At 34.5% G+C, this 19,599-nt stretch overlaps 9 protein-coding genes and 1 non-coding gene across 10 annotated transcripts; 7 read left to right on the forward strand and 3 right to left on the reverse strand.

Annotated features, from left to right (window-relative positions):
* Nucleotides 1-297: 297 nt before the first annotated feature.
* Nucleotides 298-2,043, reverse strand: NAEGRDRAFT_50078 (uncharacterized protein; the record flags this gene model as incomplete). The annotated part of the gene is made up of 1 exon (XM_002675752.1): nt 298-2,043. One exon carries the CDS (start codon nt 2,041-2,043, stop codon nt 298-300), a length of 1,746 nt encoding a protein of 581 aa, XP_002675798.1.
* Nucleotides 2,044-2,764: 721 nt separating this feature from the next.
* NAEGRDRAFT_t388 lies at nt 2,765-2,838 on the forward strand. Its single transcript has one exon. It is a non-coding gene; the product is annotated as a tRNA-Val (tRNA).
* Nucleotides 2,839-3,229: 391 nt separating this feature from the next.
* Nucleotides 3,230-5,036, forward strand: NAEGRDRAFT_80204 (uncharacterized protein). The gene has a single exon (XM_002675666.1). The coding sequence runs from the start codon at nt 3,292-3,294 to the stop codon at nt 5,008-5,010; it is 1,719 nt and encodes a 572-aa protein (XP_002675712.1). The 5' UTR covers nt 3,230-3,291; the 3' UTR covers nt 5,011-5,036.
* A 618-nt stretch (nt 5,037-5,654) lies between these two features.
* NAEGRDRAFT_69080 (uncharacterized protein) lies at nt 5,655-6,968 on the forward strand (the record flags this gene model as incomplete). The annotated part of the gene is made up of 1 exon (XM_002675667.1): nt 5,655-6,968. One exon carries the CDS (start codon nt 5,655-5,657, stop codon nt 6,966-6,968), a length of 1,314 nt encoding a protein of 437 aa, XP_002675713.1.
* Nucleotides 6,969-7,207: 239 nt separating this feature from the next.
* Nucleotides 7,208-8,107, forward strand: NAEGRDRAFT_80205 (uncharacterized protein; the record flags this gene model as incomplete). The annotated part of the gene is made up of 1 exon (XM_002675668.1): nt 7,208-8,107. One exon carries the CDS (start codon nt 7,208-7,210, stop codon nt 8,105-8,107), a length of 900 nt encoding a protein of 299 aa, XP_002675714.1.
* Nucleotides 8,108-8,433: 326 nt separating this feature from the next.
* NAEGRDRAFT_69082 (uncharacterized protein) lies at nt 8,434-9,411 on the forward strand (the record flags this gene model as incomplete). Its single annotated transcript, XM_002675669.1, has 1 exon — nt 8,434-9,411. The coding sequence occupies one exon, from the start codon at nt 8,434-8,436 to the stop codon at nt 9,409-9,411; it is 978 nt and encodes a 325-aa protein (XP_002675715.1).
* A 766-nt stretch (nt 9,412-10,177) lies between these two features.
* Nucleotides 10,178-13,855, reverse strand: NAEGRDRAFT_69083 (uncharacterized protein; the record flags this gene model as incomplete). Its single annotated transcript, XM_002675753.1, has 2 exons — nt 10,178-12,107; nt 12,294-13,855. The coding sequence occupies 2 exons, from the start codon at nt 13,853-13,855 to the stop codon at nt 10,178-10,180; spliced, it is 3,492 nt and encodes a 1,163-aa protein (XP_002675799.1).
* A 299-nt stretch (nt 13,856-14,154) lies between these two features.
* On the forward strand, nt 14,155-15,736 carry NAEGRDRAFT_69084 (uncharacterized protein; the record flags this gene model as incomplete). Its single annotated transcript, XM_002675670.1, has 2 exons — nt 14,155-14,797; nt 14,910-15,736. 2 exons carry the CDS (start codon nt 14,155-14,157, stop codon nt 15,734-15,736), a joined length of 1,470 nt encoding a protein of 489 aa, XP_002675716.1.
* A 615-nt stretch (nt 15,737-16,351) lies between these two features.
* Nucleotides 16,352-17,427, reverse strand: NAEGRDRAFT_69085 (uncharacterized protein; the record flags this gene model as incomplete). Its single annotated transcript, XM_002675754.1, has 3 exons — nt 16,352-16,578; nt 16,641-17,018; nt 17,121-17,427. 3 exons carry the CDS (start codon nt 17,425-17,427, stop codon nt 16,352-16,354), a joined length of 912 nt encoding a protein of 303 aa, XP_002675800.1.
* A 528-nt stretch (nt 17,428-17,955) lies between these two features.
* NAEGRDRAFT_50083 (uncharacterized protein) lies at nt 17,956-19,284 on the forward strand (the record flags this gene model as incomplete). Its single annotated transcript, XM_002675671.1, has 1 exon — nt 17,956-19,284. The coding sequence occupies one exon, from the start codon at nt 17,956-17,958 to the stop codon at nt 19,282-19,284; it is 1,329 nt and encodes a 442-aa protein (XP_002675717.1).
* Nucleotides 19,285-19,599: the final 315 nt, after the last annotated feature.

Raw genomic sequence — 19,599 nt, forward strand, 5'->3', positions numbered from 1 at the left:
ATTAAATTCAAAAGGTTTCAAACAGAACATTGTCTTCAATAGACTGATTCAATCGTTTACAATGTTTGCAAATGATTTCAAAAATTCAAACCGATCTTAGAAATATCGACATTCTTCTGTTCAATTGAAAAGGTAATTTTAACGACAGGTCAATAAATCTATCACTAGCATATGTTTTATTGAATATTAGTGATGTTCTTGACTGAAAAACAATCAACCCAAGGGTTGAAAAGGAGCTTACCAAAACGATAAAAAGGCTGAACTCTTTTCATGAAATCAATAAATTTATTTACAATTTTATAAGATATTATCCTTGGCATTCCAAAAGGTTACAAGATTCTGTCTTGTTTGATCAAAGTCAATGACTCTTCTCATTGTCTTGATTTCTTGCCCAACAATCATGTAGGCAACTGGAAGTTCTAAATTCTCGCAGGCAATCAGTAATTGTTCATTATTGCAATTAATGACATAATTCTCTGTGATTCCCACTAATTTACAAAATTCGTCTCTGCACTTTCCAAAATACTGCTTCACTCCAGTCTTGAAAGTTCTCTTCTCTTCCAATTTCCATCTGACTGTAATGTCCAAGAATTTAATCTTCTTAATCTTGGCATTTTCAACTAGAGTTGCAAGTTTTGCAAAGTTTTCATCATCTTTAATTTTGATTGCCTTGATCCTTTCTTCGTAGTCTTTGACATCTTCCTCTGGAGCACAATTTTCAACATAGATTTTCAGTAAAGTTTCAACGGCTCTGTTTGGAGCTGAAGATTGGCTCAACTTCTTTCTGCACAAAGGACAGGACTTATTCTTGGCCAACCAATCATGCAGACATTTTCTGCAAAAGTTGTGCCCACATTCCAAGACAGTTGGTTCATACATTAAATTACAACAAATTGTGCAGCTGAATTCATTACAACAATCTTGAGCGAATTTGTTGAACTTTTCTTCCTTCAGCTTCTTTGAACCTGATTCAAAGTCAACTGATTCTTCTTTCTCTTCTCTCACCCTCTTGCCGGTTAATGGCTGTGGTTGGGTAGATTTTGGAGTGACTACAACTGGTGGCTCTGTAAACTCTTCATCAACCTTGAGATTAATTGCTGATTTGGTTGGGTTCAAGTTTTTTGGAATGAATTGATTTTGGAGCATTTCAAATTTGTACATGAATGCATTCTTGACATTTCCAATCAGGGCACATTTCCATTCTTGCTCAGTTGAGAAATCACTTCTTCTCTTTCCATTCTCAAGAATTATATAATCTCCAACCAAAGCTTTCACTCCTCCCGTAATAATTATCAAATCACCATGTTTCAAATCAGTATCCTTGCCAATCTTTTTACCATTCAATAAAGTTCCATTGGTGCTTCCCAAATCTGAAATCAAAAAGGTGTAATCATTCATCTTGACAATATCTGCATGGTTTCTTGAAACAAATTTTGATAAAGTATTCGACACAATCTTGACATGGCTGTTCAAACCTCTTCCAATATTAATTTTGGTGTCAGAAAGGAGAAATTCAGGTGGAGCATCACTACATGCTTCACCAACAAGTCTCAATCTTCCCCAACAAGGACCCTTTGGTGCTATTGTTGATGATGCAGAAATACAATTATTGGAAACTGAACTTGTCTTGCTCACAGTAGTGGATTGGTTTGCTTTCTGTTGCATATTTGCAAACTTTGGAGGTGGCATGCTTGTAAATGGAGATATCAATGTTGTAGAGGAACCATTCACACTCGTATTATACTGAAATCCCTGATTGAACATATTCATAATCATTGGTGGTGGTGGGGGAGGAAGAGAATTCCTCATCAAATTGCCAGATATGTTTTTATTACCTTGCTGCATGTTAGTAGTACTACTTGTAGGAGTAGTGGAAATGATCAAGTTTGGAGTGGTAAATTCTTCCATGCTATTCATTTCCTCAAATAATCCCTTTGGAATGGTTGAGGAGGATGAGGAGGCTGGCGAGCAATTGGAATTTCTGTTCATCATTAGAGAATTAACGGTTGTGGTGCTTGAAGTGGTGGTAGTGGTGGTGGACATGATTTTTTTGTGATGTTTTTTTGAGGAGAGTGGAAAGCCTTGTTTTTAAATGTTATTTTCCAACACAAGAAAGTTTGATTCGTTTAACCGTCCCATTTTTATGGTAAATATAGATTTTTGACGGTCACTTGCAGGGTGGGAACAAGAATTTTTGCTTGCTCAAAATTACGAACTTGTCAACAAAATATTTTACAATTCTTCTTTGGTTGATGATTATTGGATGAGAACGAATGTTTTGGAATTGGATTGTACTTCAACCAATCAGCAAACATTGGAATTGTAAAATAGATTGCCAAATTAGTTTGTCTAATACCAATAAAGACTTTATGTTTCATCCAATCATCTTTAAGGGGTTTGAAAGAAATCACAAACACTTTCGATGAGCAGCAAATGATCCAAATTCTTTAAATATTCACTTTTTGGAATCCAATGAGGACTGAAAGATGTCATTGACTCAAAATCGATTCTCCAATCCTTGCAGAAAAGCTTCTTCTTGGTGAAGCATGCAGTCAATCCATGAAATTATTCACCGATCAATAGATTAATGTGAACTTGAAATCAGAAAGCAGATGTAGTACAACATATCATTTCATAACCTATCAAAATCAAAAGCAATCTCACTATCCTCTTAAATACTTCCTCTTCTCCAATTTACTGACCTTTCAATACACTGTCCTTAACCAAAGCGAATGTCAAGTACATATTTAGTTATTGATTATAAGCGCCGTTAGATCAGTTGGTTAGATCGTCAGCTTTACACGCTGAAGGTCAAGGGTTCGACTCCCTTACGGCGTAACTTTTTTACTGGTTTAAATCTATCCAAGTAATATCATTATTATTTTATGGTCCTTTTCCATGTATTCTTTTTTAATGTCAACCTATGAACATCTAGTAATTAAAAATCGGATTTCAACAATTAATTTATTGGTTGGCGATTTTGTTGAACCTAATTTTTTTTTAACCGTGCACCAACAAGAGCCAAAACCAGAGATTCATATCAGAAAACAAATAAATTCAAATTTTCACTCCAAACTAAACTTGCACTGAAACACAACTATCATCCACTCTGTGTCACTCTCACGTGTACCCAAACATACAGTTCAAAGAAAATGATTTTTTATAGCTGTCTTTTTGTAAAACGCATTCATTTTCGTTTTGAAAAAAATATTTTCTCACGCTATCCTCTCGGTTTTTCACAACAAGCCTCTTTAAAAAACCAAAAAGTTTTTCAACAGCAACAACAACAACATGGCTCATTTAGAAAAGGCTGTCGTCATCGAAGATGATGTAAATCACGAACAACAACAAACCGAAGAAGAATTCGACTCTGCTGACTGGGCTGTTAGTACCAAGAAACAAAGAGGAGGTAGAAAACAAAAAGGTGTAGCACCAACATCAGTTCAAAATACAGTTTTTGGTTCTTCTATGACTAAGAAGAAACCAACAACCACTACCACTACCTCTACTACTTCATCATTTAGCGGAAATTTGAAGAAGAAGACACCAACCGATAAGAAATCAACATTCTCTACCGATAAAACCATTCATCCACCTCACTACACACACGAAAGAAGCGTTGAAATACCAGCTAGAGTTGATCCACGTTTCCTTGTCGGAGAAAAGGGTTCTTTCTCTAATGAGGTCAAAAAACAAACTGGTATTACTTGGTATAGCGTCAAGAATATGAAAGTTGTCATTGGTGGTGCTTCCGAGGAAAGTGTTGCCAAGGCTGAAGAATTAGTTATTGGTAGATTGAACACTTTCTCCATGACTCACTTCTCTGAAACTTTCAGTACTTTGGTCATTCCAGAACTTAAAGAACAATTAGATTCTGAAGATTCTGAAATTGAAAATATTGGTACTGAATATGATATTGTCTTGAAGCCATTCACTTCATTGGCTGTTTACTCAAGTCAACCAAACCACACTTTCAAGAGAATGGTTTTGAAGAAGGAAGGTGATGCCGAAGAAGTTACTGAGGATAAACAAAGCACTGCCACTGATCTCCAAGCATCCGTCATGAATGATGCTCATGATGTTGAAGCTAATGCCAGTGGTGAACACAACACACATCACAAGGAAATGACTTTGATGAATGAACATACAAAGGCTGACATGTTAGAAAAAATCGCTCACAAACTTGTTGATATTGAAATGAGAAAGAATGATTCTGAAATTTTGAGTGTTAAAGCTTTATACGGACAATTATTGGCTTTCAAATCTACTAAGGATTCTTTGAAGATTTTTGAATTGTTGGAATTGAAGCACGGAAGAGATGTTAAATATCATTTTAACAGAATTGTTGAAGGTTCATTCTATGAAAAGTTGAAGAGTAATCTTAAATACATTCCTGATGAAGATGCTACCATTGTTGCTATTTACTTTGGAAAGCAAGTTGAAAAGGAAGAAGATGGTCAACAAGTTATGGCTGAAAAGAATGAAACTATCACCTTTGAAGTTAACAAGTCAACAGGAAAGTTGGAACAAATCAAGAAGAACGAACACACTAGGAATTATTACACTTTGAACTATGTTACTCCAATAACCAAGGGACGAACAGAATTGAACGATTTCAAGATTACCATTGCTAGTTATGTTCCAAATGAAGTTGAACAAGACGAAAAGAAGGCAGAAATTGATTCATTCTTGAGTGGATGTATTAATACTTGGGATAACCAAAATAATACTCTCAATACTGAATTGTTGAAGAACCCACCAAGCCCTTACAGATTCAAGGGAACTATTGTCAAGTTCAAGAAACACTACCACTCTGAAGATGGTGCTATCAAGGTTACTCTCCACGAAATTCACGATCTTGATACTAAGGCTATCAACTATGAAGTTGTTGTTGTCAGTGAAGAACTTTACAGATACTTGGATGACAAGGAACTGAAGCCAGCTGACAAGAAGAAGAAGTATAAGGAAAGTCTCGAAAAGTTGACTGACTGGTTGTTCACAAACCAATAAATTTACACAACTGCTTGAGTGTTTAATTTATTATCATTTCAATTATCCATTTTTTGTTATCCTATTTCAATTCAGTTTTCAAGTGTGGAGAACTTGTGTTCATAGTACTCTGAACTTTAAATCAAAAAAATGACTAACAAGTATAGCCTGCATAGTGACATGAAGATCTTTAGAACTCGTTTATTATTTGTTGGATGGGTGTTTGTCTTTCTATTCCCACCTGCTGTTCCTTGTCTATTGATGTATTATGAGAAGAGAAAGGTTGAGGCTGAGCACACTGAGACTGGAATTGGATGTTGTACGAATTATTATTTTGTTTGTGGAATGGTGGATGTTTGTACCATACTGTTGACAATACTAGGTTGGCTTCCTGGTTCAATATTCACAGCAGTACTATTATCTGGAATATAATCATCTCCAACACAAAATTATACACTCACCCTATGAAAATAATTTGAAGAAAGAATAACAATTTTGAAGAGAATATTTAGAAAAGAAAATATTGCCATGGAGAACAATTCATAGCAATCATGAAAAAGTACCTTCCGATACCATTTGATCAAGTAATTAATTTGATAATAATAAATATCATACGGCAATGATAATTTTAAAAATGATCAAGTATTGGAGATGAACTTAAAAAAATGGAAAAGCAAGAAGAAATAGAAATTACAAACAATAACTTTGATTCGGAGGAGAGAATGGATCAACGAATGGATCAAGGGAAGGAAGGAATGGCTGATCATTATGGTTCTAGTGAAGATGAAGATACATTGTCTGATCAGTTGGTTGTTGAAGATGAAGAAGAATATGCTTATTATGATTGGGAAACGGTTGGATCTTCCTTACAAAATCAAGAAGAGGAACTAATTGATTTGTGGATGAGAATTAATGATGCCTTTTCCGATAGGAAGAAATCCCTTGTCAACAAGTTTCAAGGAATTTCTAATAATTTGAAAAGAGAATTGGAAAATCAAAAGTTACAACTCAAACAAAAGAAGGAAACATTAGTAAGGGAAATGAATCAGCCAGAGAATGTCAAGACCAAGGACAAGTATGCATTTACAATTGGTGTTTTGATTATGGTTTCTTCAACTTTCCTCTTGGCAAAATATCCCTACCTATTACCAGATTATTACATTGTAATGAGTGTAATTCTGATGGTGATTAGATTCTTTCACTATCATGGAATGGGATTCCACTACTTTATGTTAGATTTTTGCTATTTGGCCAACTTTATCTTGATCTTTTATTTGGGATTTTATACAAACAGTCCTCACCTGTTTTTACTGAACTTTGTAAACAGCAGTGGACCTCTTGCAATTGCCATTGTAATGTGGAGAAATTCATTGGTATTTCATTCGATTGAAAAGGTAACTTCAGTCTTTATACACATCTTCCCAGCCATTGTAACATTTGCGTTGAGGTGGTTAATGTTTAATGACAACACTCAAACACCAAAAATTATAACACCAATTGGGGAGAGCTACTCTATTTGTGTCAATGAAGATTGTTATGTATCATTGGTTGACATTTACGTACCTCACATTTGCTTATTCATATTTTGGCAATTAAGCTATACAATCAAGACACATTTCCTTGACAGAGAATATCTACAAAAACAAAATAATATTCAAACCAGCTACAATTACCTTATCAAGTCTAAAGCGTTCATTCAAACATTGAGTGACAAGTTGTATGGAAAGGAACATAGACTTTTAGGATTCATTTCTTTACAATTTTTATTTCATATGTGTACTTTGATTCCTATAAAATTTATGTTTGACCATTTTTGGGTTCATGTGGCTGTGTTGACAAGTGTATTCTTGGTTTCTGTTTGGAATGGAGCCAACTTTTACTTTGAGAGATTTGCAAAGGTTTATCTTCATGACTTGAGAAAGATGGCAGAAAAATTGGAGATGGAAAACAAAGAACAAACTTCAGCAATCACTCAATGATAGCGACAAGCAATTTGTAGAGATGACATAATTTTTTCCAATATTATACTTTTCTAGATAGTACGGTTAAAAAAGCCCTTACAATTTGGAGCTGAAGAACTGATTTTTCTTACTAATTCGTCTAATATTTGCCATGGCAGGATTTTTCAGTGATTCTCAGGATGATGCGGTGAGGACACTCTGTAAACTTTTATGAATGTACTCAGGAGTTTGACAGATATTAATAATTCAAAAAGAACATGTCGACAAGGGTGACTGAAAGTATTCACAGGTTGCTCTCCTCCTTCAGATCTCTTGACTCTCTGTTGGAATCTTCAGGAGTGGAACACAAACACGAATCACTCAATGTTCTCAAAGGTTATCTTGTAAATAGAAGGAATAGCGAATTGATGGAGTGTATTCTCTTCATCAGAAATTGTAATAATAATGTATATACTGTAGATAGTTTCATAGAATTTTATAGAGAGTTTATCAATGTAAATAGTAACAAGTCCTTGAATTTACCAAGCCAAGCAATTCAACAAGCTTTTGATCTCTATCAACAATTAACCTGTACAAAAGTCATTTCAAATCATCAATTAATTTCACTCAAGATTGAATCAATTATAAAGAATATTTTCAATCTTATTGAGTATCAGATAGATATTGAAATATTACCACAATTCAGAAAGTCAACTGAATACAAGACATATATTTTAGAGAAAGTCATCGAGTTGGGAAGTGATAATCCGCAACAACCATCTGGTTTATCTTCTTCACAGAGGGGAAGTTGCCATGACTTGACAGCACATTTAGATGATGCACTTTCGGATTCTGATCAAGATCAGCTCGATAAGTCAACAACTATCGAACATATGTTAAAGGAGGGTAACATGTTGGAACATCTCAAAGCATTCCAAAAGAAAAAATTAATTCATCTCTATCAGATTAAAGACTTTACAACGCAAGATCTAAAAGACAAGATTGGTATTAAAAAGATTGGACATTTGAAAAGAATTGTACGTCTAGTTAATCAACATTTCAATAATAAACCCAACGATCTTTCATTGTATTGGTTTGGCTCATTCTCTTTTCACATTTTGTTCCTAACATTTCTCATTGAGAAAGAATGTATTCAGTCTCAATTAGATTCTGATTGATTCTCAAGGTTTTACGATAATTCCTTCCCATTGAACGTTGATATATATTTAAGTAAATAATTCAATTCAAAACTCTCCAAATATTTCATTGTAATGGCCAGCTCATTCCAAATCTCAAATGTCTTTCCTTATAAAGGGAGATTTCTGGATGCCCCTAATTACCTTTCTCTACAAATTCAATAAAACGGTAAAATCTATTTATTAATACATTATAGAAACTAGATGTATTTACTATTTCACTCCAAAGACCAAATACAAATTGATTCAATTCTGCCTTAAATAGTTCGATTTCCAGCAAACTATTAGAAAACAACAAAAAAAACAAAATGAAAACAAGTTTAATTATTGCAGCAATTGCAATTCTACTCTTCATTGCAGTTGTACAAGCAACTGACAGCTATGCTCCAAAGCCTGACAGTTATGCTCCAAAGCCAGACAGTTACAAGCCACCTGTTAAGAGAGTGTGCAAGAAGAAATGTGTTGCTCACAAGTATGTCAATGGAAAGTGTTTGAAACATAAGATTGTTGGTCAAAAGAAGGTCTGTGATAAGTATGCTATTGTTGGTGCTGGAAAATGCTTGAAATACAAAAAGTTCTCCAAGTGTGACAAGTACAGTAAGCCAATTAAGAAGTGTGTTAAGCATGCATACAAGAAGACTACTTGTGCTAAGAAGAAGTACTGGAAGGTTTGCGATTCTTATGGAAGTAAGAAGGTCTGTGCTAAGAAGGCAAGCAAGAAGTATTGTGCCAAGTATGAAAATGTCACCAAGTGTGTCAAACATGCTACCAAGAAGGTCTGTAAGAAATTCAAGAAGGTTCCAATTAAGAAGTGTGAAAAGAAGAAGGTCTGTGACAAGTACACCACTGATTCATATGCTCCAGCCAAGTGCAAATATGTTAAGAAGTGTAAGGTTGTCTCCTATGCTAAGAAGTGTTGTCAATATAAGAAGATTAAGTATTGTAAGCAAAAGAAGACTTTCAAGAAGTGTTGTCAATATAAGACTAAGCATTATTGTGCCAAGCATAAGACTATCAAATTCTGTAAGCACAAGAAGACTTTGAGCAAGTGTATCAAGTACAATAAGAAGAAGTACTGTTGTCAATATAAGACCATTCCTTCCAAGTGTATCCATAAGAAGCATTGGAAGAAGTGTGTTAAAAAGTCAAAGGGAAAGAGAATTTGTAAGAAGCACAAGTTGACTGGTGGAAAGAAGGTCTGTAAGAAGTATGCTCAAAAGAAGGTCTGTGCTAAGAGAAAGAAGGTCTGTAAGAAGGTTGACTCTTATTTTGGTAAGAAGTGGTAAGGTGAAGGAGATGAAACAATTTTGAAAATTTTGTAATTTTGAAATGAAATAGTGAGAATAAATGTGTTCACCTTAATATATATTCGAAATGATCATATCATGCTTCTCTAATCAATAATTGATTGTAAACTTTGTAAATGAGCCTCAATTCGAGAAGATTTCTTTTTCATATCTTCAATTTCCTTATTAAATTGTTCAGTGAGAGGTTCCACTAGCATCATTTGTGATTTTTCAAATCGGAGTCGTATTGTTTTTTTCTCATTCTCTAGTGAACTAATTACTTTTTGAATGGTGGCATGATTTTTTTTGGATTTGATGATTTCCTCTTGTTTTAATTCGAATAGTTCGAGAAGGTTCATTTTGGCGACTGTGTAATTCTCTGCTCGAATGATCGTGAATGATTTTAAGTGGTACTTTCACAATAATTACAATTAATTTCGAATAACCTTCCAGCAGATTCCTCCAAAATATTTCGGAATTAATTAATTGATCGTGAGTTGATTTGTCGATAGAGAGAATACTTCCAAGATGTTTCACGGAGAGGAATGTAAATATTTCTATTAGAATTTCTGTTGGTAAAGAGATTGACATTTTTTTAAACATGAAAACTAACCTAACACGTTCGAAACTTTAATTTTGAAGGTTTGGATGGCTTCATATCATTTTCTTGTCATGGTGATAGAACATGTACCAATTTCTTCAAACACATAATAAACATTTCGTTTTTGTTTCATTGAAATCATAAAGATCTCAAGTACTTAGTTTTTTAAAGCTCCTTTTTAATGAAAACTGAATGATAGGAACGAAATGGATTTCTAATATCTTGATTTCTTCTATAAGAAGATGATGAGGATGTTTGTTGTGATATCTGATCTACATCTTCACTATAGTCCACTTCAAATCCATATAATTTTTCACCATCTTGATATTTGAGAGAGCTAATGAGATTGGACCACTCTTCTCTAGATCTATATTCTGCATAGTATTCAGTGCAAAAATTTGGCATTTCTCTAGGAGAAGACCAAACCATAGAGTACAGTCCGTGCATAATGTCCAACACGAGTGAAATCTCTGTGGGTGTGCAATCGTGTTCTCTAATAATGAATACACCACCAGGTTCTAAAACTCTGTGAATTTCCTTGATGGTCTCCTCTACATTCTTAATGTGATGAAGAGACATAAGGGCTACCACAAGAGAAAACGAATTAGACTCATAGGGAAGCTTATTATTATCCTCACTGATGAGTGTAAAGGTAAATCCTGTTGTGTAACTCTTTCCAATATCTCTGACATCGCAGCCGTGAATGTTTTCCTTACTTAATCCCAATTCAGTACCAACTACAGCAGTAATGGATCCTTCTGAACATCCAATGTCTAACATGTTTCTTATTTTTGCATTGCTTGGAAGAATTTCCTTAATCTTACTCGATCTATTGTTTGCTCTATATGACGTATCAACAGATGAATCAGATGTCATTTTGGTTAAATTCACAGGATTTTCTTGAAGATATTCACGTGATTTGAATATTTCGTTCTGAAACAAGTTGTAAAGTTGATCATAAATTTCCTGATCCTTCTCGTATTGTTCTATAATTTTTCCAATCTTGTTTTGTACAATTTCTTGTTGCTTGAAACATTTCCTGAGCATTTGTTTTGAAAGAATTTGAATAAATCTCTTCTTGATATCTCCAGCAGAATTGAACCAAACATAACTGAATTGTTTTTGGGAGAGTACAGTTGGAAGACCATTCTTATCCAAATCCGTTTCCTTATCTGTATCTGATTCGAGAATTGGCAATATAGCTACCATTGTATGGCCATCTTGAATGTTTCTATTTTCAATGATTTTTCTCGTTTTGCATTTTCCCTCTATTTGTTTCACCAGAGCTTCTGATTCTTCGTCTCTACCTCTGAAAATAAGTAAGGGACATTCTAAATCTTCCAAAATCTCTCTACTCATTTCACAAAGTGAATTAGTTTTGTCCTCAGCAGATTCGAATAATTTTGTCTTTGAAAAGAGGTCAATGTCAACATATATTATAGATTTGAAATATTCTACTTTTGAGTAGGATTCCCTCATCCAATCCATGAAATCCTGATTTACACAATTTACCAAATCATTAAATTTGAAGGATTTCAAATTATCTTTCAAACATTCAAATATTTCTCTATTATTTTCTACAGCCACAATATTATCAAAGGATCCACTCTTTCTAATTAATAATAAACTTGTAGCTCCAACTCCAGCAAAACCATCTATAAGAGTATTCTTACTTCTACTCTTCTTTGAATAGCTGAGTAATGGACAATTTTCATCTCTTACATCCAAAATCCAATTCATCATTAAAAGTTGTGATTCTTCTGGAACGAAACTCTTATAATCCAAACCAGCCAACTTGGCTAATTTATAATCACGGAATGGAAAGGCATCCTCCAAGTCTCTACATTTACTTGCTCCAATTTTATTCCTCTTATTGTAACTTCCTCTATCATTGTGATGAGAAGATGATGAAGAAGAGTAATTCTGTTTCTTTCCATCATGATTATATTCATCTTTATTGTATTTTCCATAATCATCATAATTTCTCTTCTTATTGTAGGAACCATATGATGATGTCGAGTAATTATTCTTGTTATTACTTCGTCCCGAGGAATTATTGTATGAAGAATTGGATGATGAATTGTGATGATAATTTCTTCTCATTTTTTTTAATAATTAAAAATAGAAATTATTTACAAAATTAAATAATTAAAAGTAAAATAAATATTATAAAATGTATTATATCAAATTAACGTAGGATTTCTTTCTATAAATTCTACAATAAATAGTGGTCACTGAAATGATTAGTCCAGCCACCAGTAAAGCTCCAATTATACTAAACGAAACTGAAAGAGGAACAACTAGATCATTCACTGGACTTGGAGTATAAACTTGGAATGAGAATGAACACTGCTCAGATGGATCAGTACTTGAACATTGCAAAAGGAATGCGATATTTTTGGTGGTTTCTGAAATTGGTAAGTTGAATTTTCTCTTTTCTTGTTTTGGTAATAAGGTAAACTTTTCTGAAAAGCTAACAGGAGATGGCAATGGAATGCTATCATAAACATCATCTTGGATATAAATTTCCAGTTTTGTTTCATCAGATTTTGAGAGGGTATTGAAATTACCTTCCATAACGAGCTTTCTTGAATTTGAGATTGGAATTGCAAAGTAAATATTTTCTCCCACCTTGATAGTACCATTGATTTGTTCGTAAACTTTGTGGATGACCGGGGATGGTTTGAATTCTGTTTGACCCATGATTGATAGGACAGTTTGATTCTTAATTGGATTCAATTCGAATTGCAAAATTTCAGATGTGTTGGAGGCAAGTTTAGTATAGCTAGATTCGTAAAAGACTCCTTCGAATTGTGTAGCTACCAATAAACTATCATCTAGTAAATTCACTTGTTTTCCATTAATATCTGTTCTTGTGTTGTTAATCGATTCAAAAGTATACTTGATGGTAAGTCTTGAAATATAATCTGGAATATTTGCTGTTCCATTATCTGTTTTGAAAGTGAATGAAAATGCATCCAGGAAGATATACTCTCGATTTCTAAAACGGTGGAATTTCATATCTTTGGAATTGTAAGGGTTAAGATTAAATTGAATTGGAATGCTTGGTTGTGAAAATAATAATCTCATTCTTCTATCAGGAAATTGAGTGAGTGGCAATGAGAAGGAAGAATGATAGGATAAATCAACATTCTCTCCCATTTGAATTTCCTTCTCAATTGGCTTACTATTAGACACAATTTGAATAGTAATATTTTCAATGTTCCATTTTTCAAGTGCACCCAAATCAAATTGCAAACCATCTTTGAAACTGGAAGAATCTATTATTTCCTCCTTGTTTCTTACTAGAATTCTCATAGATTTTGGATCCACATTCAATACACCAATTTTATCCCAAACAATAAAACCCATTGTCACATTGTGTGAATTATTGAAAGATTCCCTCGGGAAGTAAAATTCATACGAATCCATCAAGTAATAAGTCGAGTTATCAATCATTGAAAAGCATCTCCCTTCACAATTCTTTGTCGCCTCAAATTCAATGATTGGTTCGGAACTGTTTCCTTCAGGAATTGGAGCTGCAAAGATCAAATTGACACCAGCCAACTCTGACAAGGCAGATGGTAAGAAGAATAATTCACTCAGTGCCGTTTCATTATTAACACGAAACCATTTTGAAACTCTGCCCAACTCGCCAATATTACACGAATCAGCCTTCACCATATTATCCATTCCATTCACTATCATCATCAGCAGCACTATTGCAATCATCAACATGCTTGAAATCACAGAATGCTTTCCCAATCGGTGATAATCAACTAGAGCACGATTATTTCCTCTTCTTCTTGTTACAGCAGCTGCTCCGTTAAAATCTTGAATCATTTTCAAAGATTTGGTGTGGGACTTTTTTTTTTGGTTTGAGATTTTTCAAAAATCGTTTTTCTAGAATGCTTCCAATTTGTTTTGACTGAATTTTGATGAGCCAAGCAAAGCGCGTAAAATAGTATTGTAACACAACAAAATTGTTCCATTGCACAATGAGAAGATATTGAGGGTAACCATCTAAAAGATAGGTTAGGACCTAGATATATGGTATAAGGCAGGTTGACTTGTATTGAAAATAAATATTATTTAAATATTTACAATTTAATAAAATTTAAATTAAATATTCCTTTAAAAAAATGAATCAAGATGAAACTCTAGAAAATTCATCACCATCATCATCCGCTCTACCCAATTCAACTTCCGATATTAATCCTTCAGCTCCTATTATTAACAATGGTAATAAGAGTTTCTTTGCATTTGAAAAGAGTCCCATCGACATTGATAGAGTAAAATTAATTCCAACCCAACATGTTCTCCAATCTCAAGTTTATGAAGCCATTTCCATGATGAATGATAAGAATGATTTAAATAATAACAATAATAATAAGGAAATATTATCATCATCATTAATGTTGAAGAATTTTCCATTGTTAGAATGTATTCCACGTGTTCCGATGACAACTTCCTCTCATCAGATGGTCTACGTTCCGAATATGAGAAGTATTTTAGTATGGGGAGGAGCAAAGGTTGAAATTAGACCTTTGGATTATAATTTATTGAGTGGAAGATATGTTAATGATGAGAATAGTGAGAAGGAGATTGGATTGAATCATTGGATTGATTCGGATGGATTGAAGATTGATGTTTCTGAAGTGAATGATAATGTCTTGTCGAGTTATTTGGATACTTCATTCTCATGTTTGGATTTGAAGAGTGAGAAATGGGAAACTAGGATACATTGCTCTTTTAAAGAGTTTGAATCATCTATTCAAATGGAAAGTGGAAAATGATGAAAATGTGGAGACTATTTTCAATTGTTCACCAACTTCTTCAAAGACAAGTCATTCATGTATTTACAATGATAAGGATAATTTAATTTATATTTTGGGAGGTGTTTCACATGATGTGGAACAAACATTGAAAATATTTACTTTTTCATTACAAAATAGACAGTGGACTTGTTATAATTTCAAAGATACACTCAATCCTAATATCCCTTCTCCACATTTGAAAGGTCAAGTTGCCACCTATAGACCACAAACAAACACTATCCATGTCTATGGAGGTCAATATATAGATGACTATGAATTAATATCAAACGATTGTATTTATGTTTACAATTGCACCACTAGTAAATGGGAAAATAGGTTGGTACCAGACTTACCTATTCTAGGTCGTTCCTTTTCCACCTGTGCATATTGCAAGAAGGCAGATTCCATGTTTGTATTTGGTGGTGTTCTAAATGTTATTGGAGAATTGACCAATGAATTGTGTCAGTACAGTTTTTCAGAAAACCAATGGACTGTCTACAAATACGCCTCCTCTAAGCCAATTAAACCAGTTTATGGACATTGTATGTGCTTAATTGACGATCGTTACATGTTCATTTATGGAGGTTGTGAACAAGCATTGACACCAATTCCTTCCTCTCAGTGTATTGTTTTTGACATTCTTGCTCAGAGATGGTACGATTTGAGTGAAGTTTTACAATTATTCAATTCAGTAGAAAATCCAGCTCAGATGCCACCTCTCAATTCTTCATCAATAATTTTCGATGAAAATAGTAGAAGAATTATCATTTACGGAGGAAATGAAATTGAAAATGGAAACAAGACTTCCAATACCAGATTTTTATTCTTACTCAAAGATGGAAATAACAATTTAGAAAATATGATTGGAAAACCAAAACTTTCAGATGTTCTAGTGGAGACCTTATAAAATGTCTATTTTCTATGTGAAATTCTTGATACTTCCAGTATCCACTCGAACTTCGTTCTCATACACAAACCAAAAAAATGCCAAAACCTGCACCGAGCAGAACTAAATTAACAACATCAATCGTATCCCATCCCTATGCAAAAAAGAAGGAAGAAATTAATCAAATCAATTCAAAAATTCAAAAACTCACCACTTTTCAGAAAAGAGTGTATGTTGCATTAACTAGAATTCCTTCGGGTCGGGTTACAACTTATGCCGGGTTGGCCAATTACTTGGATTGTAAATCGTCACAAGCAGTTGGTCAGGCATTGAAGAGAAATCCATTTGCTCCTGAAATTCCTTGTCATCGTGTTATAAAATCCAATACGTTTCATATTGGAGGATTTATGGGGAAAACCGAGGGAGATGAAATTGTAAAAAAGACAAGGTTATTGAAAGAGGAAGGAGTTGAATTTGATTCTAGTGGTGTGTTGATTGATAGAAAATTGATTCATTCCTTTGCAGATGATTCTGAATTGGAGAAGGATGACAAGGAGCTTGATTCACTTCTTTGTGATTTGTTAAATTTCAAAAAATAATATTGTAAATAGATTCCAATATTTGTAAATAATTACATTATTTCATTTCCATCTTTTCTTCATACTTTTTATATTCTATAATTTCGTAGAGCTCGCTTCTAGTTTGCATTGTAGAAAGTACAGGTTCAACAGTTCCATTCTTGGAAATTGATTCGTACACATTCTTTGCAGCTTTAGCCATAGCTCTAAATGCACTCAATGGGTGGAGAACCATTGAAACACCAACACTAGCCAATTCTTCTCCAGTAAACAGAGGTGTTTTACCTAAAATTTAGATATTGAAATATTGAAATTCAAATCTTTGAAATATTCGAAATAATACTTACCAAATTCTGTAATATTGGCCAAAATTGGAACATTTACTTGCTCTACAAAGGCTTTATACTCTTCCAGAGTTGTGCATGCTTCAGGGAACAACATATCTGCACCAGCATTCACATACTGTTTTGCTCTTTCAATTGCCTTTTCCAATCCTTCAACTGCCAACGCATCAGTTCTAGCAATAATGACAAAATCCGAATCCACCCTAGCTTCACAAGCTGCCTTAATTTTCTCCACCATTTCCTCCGTACTAACTATTTGCTTATTAGGTAAATGTCCACAACGTTTCACACTTTGAATTTGATCCTCAATATGAATAGCTGCTACTCCAACTCGTTCCATCTCTCTTACACACCTCATCACATTCAAAACTCCTCCAAATCCTTTTTCAAAATTAATATTTATTTCCATTCAATATAAATATAATATTAAATATAATATAATAAATATAATAATTAAAATATCAATTCCATAAAAACACATACCAGTATCCACATCCACAAGTAATGGCAAATTAGTACATGATGTAATTCTCCTTGCATCCTCCAAAACATCACTCAAATTAGTCATTCCCATGTCTGGTAATCCAAAACTAGCTGTGGCCACACCACTTCCACTCAAATAAATTGCCTGATGACCACATTCTTCTGCTAACAAGGCTGTAAATGCATTGATGGTTCCGACAATGTGGAGTGGTTGTTTATTGTTTTGGTTTTGGTTTTGGAGGGAAAGTTTGAATTTCTTCCCTGGAGAGAGTTTGGTAGAGGGTGATTGGCAAATTGTGTTGAGCATTTTTTTTTTGGTTTTGGAAATTTGGAATTGTTTTGAATTTCGAATAGAGGAATCGCTTAATATTTGGAGGATTATTTGGTCAATATTCTTGAGGTTAATGAGAAGTGTTGAATTAATAAAGTTAGCTCTTAAAATTTATTCTATTTGTTTCAAGTTCTTGTTTGAACTATGTGAGGATTAGGATACGAATTTGATGTGGTGCTGTTTTAAACATAAATTCTTATTGGAAAGTTGTTTGATTTAATCAGAAAGGTCAATTGCTAAATTTTGGGTTTCCGATAGCCAAATTGTGGATTCGAATAGACTTCCTAGACCTGTAAGAACATGGCGACGAACTCTATAGAATTCCATTCCCTCTCCAAGCTCAAGTTCTGTGCGCTACATGACAACATGTGAAAGAAACTTACTGCAATAAAAACCTTCATATCTGCGTACATTTCGTACCAATAGAAAGAAAACTAAACCAATTTCCAAACACCCAAAAAAAAACGAAACAAACTCTCAAGAACCCAACAACAAATTCTCAAAATGAATCATCTTAAACGATTGATTGTTTTGGCTCTTGTAGTTGTACTCATGTTTGTCGTCTCACTTTCACATGCTCAAGACGAACAACAGGAAAACAACAATAAGAGACCACCAAGACCTTTACCTTCAGGTAGACCACCAAGACCACATCCAGATCATTCTGGAGGGCGACCACCTCGCCCATTCCCATCTGGAGGAAGACCACCACGTCCAGATCATTCAGGAAGAAGACCAAGACCAGATCATTCTGGTGAGAGACCACATCCACCAGGTCCACAACCAGATCATTCAGGAAGAAGACCACCAAGACCTGGTCCACATCCTGGTCAATCAGGATTACCACCACGTTCTGATGAACAAGATGGTCAAAGTGAAAATAGACCTCGTCCACCAAGACCTCATCCAGAACGTTCAGGTGAAAGACCACATCCAAGACCTTTCCCATCTGGAGGTAGACCACCAAGACCAGACCACTCAGGAAGAAGACCAGGTCCACATCCAGATCATTCTGGAAGACCACCTCGTCCACATCCAAGACCAGAACCATCTTCTGAAGATGACGAACACTCTGATAGACTTGAACAAGGAAACAGACCTCGTCCACCAAGACCAGATCGTTCAGGTTTGCCACCTCGTCCATTCCCATCTGGAGGAAGACCACCAAGACCAGATCATTCAGGAAGAAGACCACATCCAAGACCTGAACACTCTGGTGAGAGACCACATCCAAGACCAGCTCACTCTGGTGAAAGACCACCAAGACCAGATCATTCAGGAAGAAGACCAAGACCAGGTCCACAACCAGACCAATCGGGAAGACCACCTCGTCCTTATCCAGAACATTCTGGTGAAAGACCAGGCCCACGTCCTCAACCACAAGAATCAACTTCATCCTTAATAGGTGAAAGACCACCAAGACCTGATAGATCTGGAAGACCACCTCGTCCATTCCCATCTGGAGGCAGACCACCAAGACCAGGCCCATCTGGAGGAAGACCAGGTCCTGGACCAGGTCCACAACCTGATGTTTCATCTGTTGAAGATCCACTCATTGATGCTCAAAATAATACCAAGAATGAAATTCCAAATGGACCATCCAATGGTTCTGATGCTTTGGCCATTGTCTTTGGTGTTATTGGTGCAATTGTTGTCATGGCTGCTATTGCTCTTGTCATTGGAAGTGGAATTGCTGTTTTTGTTTTGAAGAAGAAGGGTTATTCACTCTCATTGAAGAAACATCAAATGTTGAGAGATGAAGACGAATTTGAATATCCACAACAAGACCAAACTCCAATTTACTCTGTCAATCAACCAGTTGCTCAAAATTAGGTTCAATTTAAGTTTTTCAAAGATTATCGAGCGATAATAACACATTAATTTGCACTACTCTAAAGTGTGCATTCTCTCCTTGTGAGTACAAATTTACAAAATAAATACATTATTTCATTGGTAAATTGATTGGTCTGAAAACTTAATTGTAATCTTTCCTTTATTAAAATCTCAAAGTAAAATTCCAACATCATCAATTTAAAAAATTGTCGTTAGAGCTCCTTCTCTTTGTTCATCATCATCAGTAATAATAATACTTGTGCGTTGAGAAGAATTGTTCTTTTGGTGGATCATCACAATTTGACTTGAGGAATT

The sequence above is a fragment of the Naegleria gruberi genome (genome assembly GCF_000004985.1).
Source record: "Naegleria gruberi genomic scaffold NAEGRscaffold_32, whole genome shotgun sequence".
NCBI classification, from domain to species: domain Eukaryota; phylum Heterolobosea; class Eutetramitea; order Acrasida; family Naegleriidae; genus Naegleria; species Naegleria gruberi.

Excerpts from the sequence above, each read along its gene's own strand:
- NAEGRDRAFT_80204 (XM_002675666.1), top strand. The coding sequence starts at position 3,292 with ATGGCTCATTTAGAAAAGGCTGTCGTCATCGAAGATGATGTAAATCAC.